Genomic DNA, 5,851 nt, shown 5'->3' with positions numbered 1-5,851 from the left:
TGGTATTGAAGGTGGGAGAGAGCGCTGTACATTCACTCCCCCCACCTACAATCCCTGCCGGTACGAGACTCGAACCCGCAACCTTTGGGTTACGAGTCCGACTCTCTAACCATTAGGCCATGACTTCCCCCTAATACTTATACTTTTAAGTCCTGAGACAAAAAAGGATTGTGAAACAAGTCTTGAGGAAACTTAATGGGCAAATAAAAATCTGAGCAAAGACTGTATCATGATGCACAGCACTTTTACTGTACATTCAATTTGGACAGTTAAATGAATAAGTAAATAAATGACTGATATAATTAATTTTAAATTAAATAATTAAAAGATGCATAAATAAAGAAAAATAGAGTGACTGAAAGAGAGCAAGAAAGAGGGAGAATGAGAAAGAGACTGTAATGTGCTTATCTGTAAGCACTCCCAACTCACATGCTCTTTCTCCAAGAGGCATTTCACCACAAAGTAATAGAACTATTGATTGAATTCTCTAGTGTATATGTGTTTTAAGTGTGTGTGCAAGCAGCTCTGAAAGAGCCTTGGCTGAGGAAAAAAAAGATAAAAAATGCATACATTTCTCAGAAGACAGAGAGAAAGTGTTTACCTCTGTCGCTGTCATACAGATAGGCGAACTTCTCCCACTTGTAATACTCCACCAGGCTGATGAGAGGACCTTTGATATCAGGCCTCATCTGCAGAACAAACTGGTTTAGCCCATCAGCTGGAAAACTGGGTGTGATGAAGGACACGTGCAGCGTCTCACAGAATGAAGTGATGGTGTTCACCGACTTCTTATCGTAGAAGCCAAAGATGGCATACACTCCTCTGGAAAACTGTGAGCAAACTGAAAAAAACAGAAAAAAACTGTAACAGACATCAATACACAGTAACTAAACTGACTAAAATATTGTAAGATAACAAGATATTACAATTCTGGCCAATACCAATAAATGTCTGACATTACAATTTAAAATGAACCTTTTTTTGTCTAAATAATAAATAGATATTCATTTTCAGATTTCACATTACATTTAATTAAATTACTGATATTTTCATAAATTAAAGTTGCAATGAAATTGCGAAGAGAAGTAGCACCATATCTTTTCATCTGTGTAGTAATGTATATCCGAGTGAGACAGATTATCAAAAAAGAAATGATTTTAGTTAGACATTAGTTGTTGATTAGGCAAATGATTGGACTAAACAACTAGAGAAGTCCTTGTTACGTCACCAGAAAGCAGCCTGTTATTTAACCGCAAGATTGAGATTTGACATTCTGCTGATTAAAATGAAACATATGTATTGATAAATCGTTCACAATGCAATTAAAGTATTAGTCTACTTCCAGAATAAAAATTTCATGATCATTTACTCACCTCCATGTCATCCAAGATGTCCATATCTTTCTTTCTTCAGTCGAAAAGAAATTAAGGTTTTTGAGGAAAATATTCCAGGATTTTTCTCCATATAGTGGACTTCAGTGAGGACCAACGGGTTGAAGGTCCAAATTGCAGTTTCAATGCAGCTTCAATGGGCTCTACACGATCCCAGCCGAGGAATAAGGGTCTTACCTAGTGAAACAATCTGTCATTTTCTAAAATAAATTTAAATTTATATACTTTTTAACCACAAATGCGGATGCGCACGTGTGACTTCACGCATTATGTAATCACATTGGAAAAGTCACACGTGGTTAGTTCTTTGTCTGTGTACTTCAGTTCAAAAGGTAGGGTACGGCGAAAAACTCCATCTCATTTTCTCCTCCAACTTCAAAATGATCCGACATCGCTGTTTGACCTTGTTTTGTAAACGGCGTTTGACTTTTTTTGCATGTTCGCTTTGTGAACACTGGGTCGGTTATTCCGACGTCAAGTGTGACCTTTCCAACGTGACTAGGTAATGTGTGTCGAGCTAGTACATGACGAGCATTTGTGGTTAAAAAGTATATACATTTTTTTTTTTTTTAGAATATGACCAATCGTTTCGCTAGATAAGACCCTTATTCCTCGGTTGGGAACATGTAGAGCCCTTTGAAGCTGCACTGAAACTGCAATTTGGACCTTCAACCCATTGGCCACCGTTGAAGTCCACTATATGGAGAAAAATCATGGAATGTTTTTTTTTTCAAAAACCTTAATTTCTTTTTGACTGAAGACAGAAAGACATGAACATCTTGGATGACATGAGGGTGAGTAAATTATCAGGAAATGTTTATTCTGGAAGTGAACTTATCCTTTAATGCATTTCCAAAATACATAACATGAGATTTCATTTCATCCTGAATTTAAGTGAGCATTAGATGATGCCAGTGATAATCTAAATACAAAAATTGGGGAAATTAGCATTCACAGTTAAATATAAATATAAATATATACTTTCAAGTTAGATTATGGCTGGTAGGGCTGGGCACCAGTGTGACCAAAATATTGGTTTGCATTAGAAATAACCATGTGATAATGATTTTTGGATAATCCGAGTTCAGTGAATGAGTTAAAAACTTGAAAGATGCTGTACAAATTAAACACACATTTCACTTGAATATTTTCTTTTTTTTACTTGGATCTTGACAGAGCAAACAAAAGACGATTATTCATAACAAATTAATTGTATGAGGAACATTTGTAGTCATTGTAAAATTGTTTTAAAATCACTGTAAAATGTCAACATGGTTTTGCAACCAACACTTAAACCCCTTAATAAATTCTGTATTTTCACATTACCCAATGCTTCTTTGATGCAGTCCTGCCCAATAATAGCCATGCAAATTTGGTATTAAAAAAACTGAATGGCAAAATATCTACCAGTTTCGACTGTTCCATGGTACAGTATATTCATCATGCTGTACATCCTTATTGGTGCACATCCTTAAATATTTGCCTGGATGGTAATGTAGTAAAATAACTTAATTGTGCCCTGAGAAAAAAATATAGGGTAAAAGTGACAAAGACTATAAAAAGGGATGCACCATACTCAAGATGAAATTTTTCTGGACTTACCACTGACTGACACACCAGAAAATATTTAACTTACAAATGCAACTTTTTTGACTATTGAAAGTGGTAAGCTCATTGTCACTGGTGTGAGGTCAGTTCTCTTATGCTAAACTTAGGAAGGGGACATAAGAGCTGAATCAGTGCCTGTAGTTCTATTGGTTGATAGACTAGTCTGAGAGTATTGAGCTTAATCCGATCTGAGAATGTATGACTGAGGCCATGTCCACACATACACGGGTATTTTTATAAACTGAGTTTTTCCTTCTTCCGTTTTAAAAAAAATCTCCGTCCACATGAAAACGCAAACGCATGCTATGAATCACTGTCAAGAGCATGCCAAACCAACAGGTGGCGATATAATCTCAACCGTAAAGCCATGTTGGCCAATCAGAAGCCTGAAAAAGTCTCCAGTAGGCGGAGATAACAGCGCAGGCGCCGATGTCACAAGCCAAAAACTTCGGAGTTTTTAAAAATCTTCACCCTGGCAGGCGTTTTCAAAAATGTTCGATTTCAGTGACCTGGTGCTGCGTTTGCGTGTGGACGAATGGCCTAACCGCGTAGAAAAAGCTGCGGTTTTAAAAATAACCGCGTTCGTGTGGACAGGGCCTGAGCATTGAGGAGAAAAAAATGGATTAGACACAGATAACGCCCACTCCTCAAGCCAGCCTGGCTTTTTAAACACAATAAATCTATGCAAACATGATATACACACTAACTCAAACCACTGCCAACAACCTAAAGTATTTAGTCTTTAGTTGATATATAGAGTCTCTTATTTTGACAGAAGCCGCTGATTGATCTACACGCTAACCAATAGGACAGAAATCGATTGGAGAATTAAGTGTGTTTGCTTGCACTTTAAAAGTTCAATTTCAGTCAGACTAAAGCAATAAATCTTTTTTTTTAAATGTCATGTGATCTTTTTAGACTAACTGAAATCATGCCAGTATGGAGCATAGTTGGACTATAGATCTATGCACATGTACTTAATGTTGGAGAAGGTCAGTTGATCTAGTACGTTTATGGAAAGTATTCAACATGACACTTAAAATTAATCAACATTAAACCATGAACTGACCTAAGCATACTGTAATGTAGTTTAGACACAGTATTCAGATATTTCTTGATCATAAGATCACACATTGTAAACAACAAAGACCTGAAATTTAGAAGAAACAAACAAAACAAACACAAAAATAAAAAAACCTACGAAAATTAAAGGTTATTAATGTCAACATACTGTATTTAACAACAAGAATATTCTCTGTAAAAAAAAAATCTTCTGGGCAAATGCTAATGGCGTCTGACATCAATTACATAAAACTAGGAGTAATGCATCTTGGATATGCGCAATTATATGAACACGATTATGAATCTTCAATACAAGCACAATATTGTACAATTGCATAATTGAGGGTCCAAAATTAAAGGGGCAAACAATGCCCCTGCACAATTAAACAAATGTTTTTATGGCTGTTGCATTTAAAGTGAAATGTGAAAATAAAAAATTAGATCTGCTCATGTTGCATCAGATTTATTTTTAAGCATTTTTGCAACACTGAGCATAACCACTGATACACATTTCAGTTGAACATATGAATACAATGGTCAAACAGAGGCATTTAGAAGAGTGTGCATGCTCTTATAAAACAAATAGTTCTGGTCCTTGATTCTGATTGGTTGAGCCGCGTTCGAAACTGTTGTAAATTACTCTACAAACATACACCTTTGTTTACGTCTGTGTGTTGCTCGGCAACCAATTTGTTGCAACCACAACCGTTTCTGAGGAACTACATTGTTTAGCGGAAGAATGATGTTTTTATTATCATTACACTTTATTTGCTGTTTTATTTTGTGAAACCTTACTACCTTACTACGTATATGGAATAACCATTTTATAAATGCAATAAGCCCCATGAAGCCGTAGTTTACAGTGAATTTATAACAGTTAAGGGTTTTTTTTAACAACGCCCCTTAGCTGTTATAAATTCACTGTTCCGAATTCTCTCATCACAGACACAAACTGTGGCAAGAGATTCATTCTGCAGTGTAAACAGCTTTAGTGATTATAACGTGAGTTTTAGCGAGAGTGCACAACTCACACTATACTGAAGTCACAGACCGCTTCAGTCATAAGAAATGTTCTTTGCTCGCTTTTTTTATAGCTATAATTTATTCCCAGTTTGAATAAACGTTTTGTTTTTCATGCTACTAAAATAACCAAGGGTAAGTCTTGATTGTCTAATGCATAAAAAGCAATAAACTCATTCATAGATAGTGCTGCTTGTTTTGCAGTCAGAATATAGAATTTGTAGCCAGACACGCTGTTTCCGCAAACACAGAGAAGTGCATATATTTCATTAATCAACATTTATAATCATACTTTATGTAGGCTATTTAGAATTATGCAATTGTTGTAAAAATACATGTATTCTACCTTTGAGCAACATTAAACAGTCACATAATTGTCATGTCAGACGCAGCTTCTGTTCCACCTATGCAGTGTAAAGATGGCTTAAAGTGCCTTAAGGTTGATAGAATAGTCTAGTATTATGACCGATTGAAGTAATTAATGTATTTGTTATCTTTAATGTCCAATATAAACTTCAACCAATAAGTTAGGTATTTGACATAATAACAAATACATTCATTATAAAGTTAATTATAAAAATGTCCTTGGAAATCAATTCCAGGGGGCCAAAATTGCCCTTCAATGGAAAACTTAAACTCTGACCCTGGTATAATTAGTCATTAAATACTGACCGCTACTTTGAATATCAGAGGAACACGTCCCCCTCAGTCCTGGATTTGAGAGGTGCAATGGGGGGGGGGATATAGGATCATATGTGTGTGATTATATA

The 5,851-nt window shown here is 35.7% G+C and overlaps 1 protein-coding gene across 1 annotated transcript in view; it reads right to left on the bottom strand.

The window, feature by feature from the left end:
- Positions 1-5,851, bottom strand: part of LOC107655932 (glutamate receptor 2-like) — a 30,496-nt gene that overhangs the window by 14,864 nt on the left and 9,781 nt on the right. The window contains exon 3 of the mRNA XM_016443566.1: positions 602-841. Coding sequence (XP_016299052.1) covers positions 602-841 — 240 coding nt within the window. The remainder of the gene's footprint in view (positions 1-601; positions 842-5,851) is intronic.

The sequence above is a fragment of the Sinocyclocheilus anshuiensis genome, unplaced genomic scaffold (genome assembly GCF_001515605.1).
Source record: "Sinocyclocheilus anshuiensis isolate Anshui unplaced genomic scaffold, SAMN03320099.WGS_v1.1 scaffold85, whole genome shotgun sequence".
Lineage (NCBI taxonomy): Eukaryota > Metazoa > Chordata > Actinopteri > Cypriniformes > Cyprinidae > Sinocyclocheilus > Sinocyclocheilus anshuiensis.
This window is presented reverse-complemented; position numbering and strand designations above follow the sequence as displayed.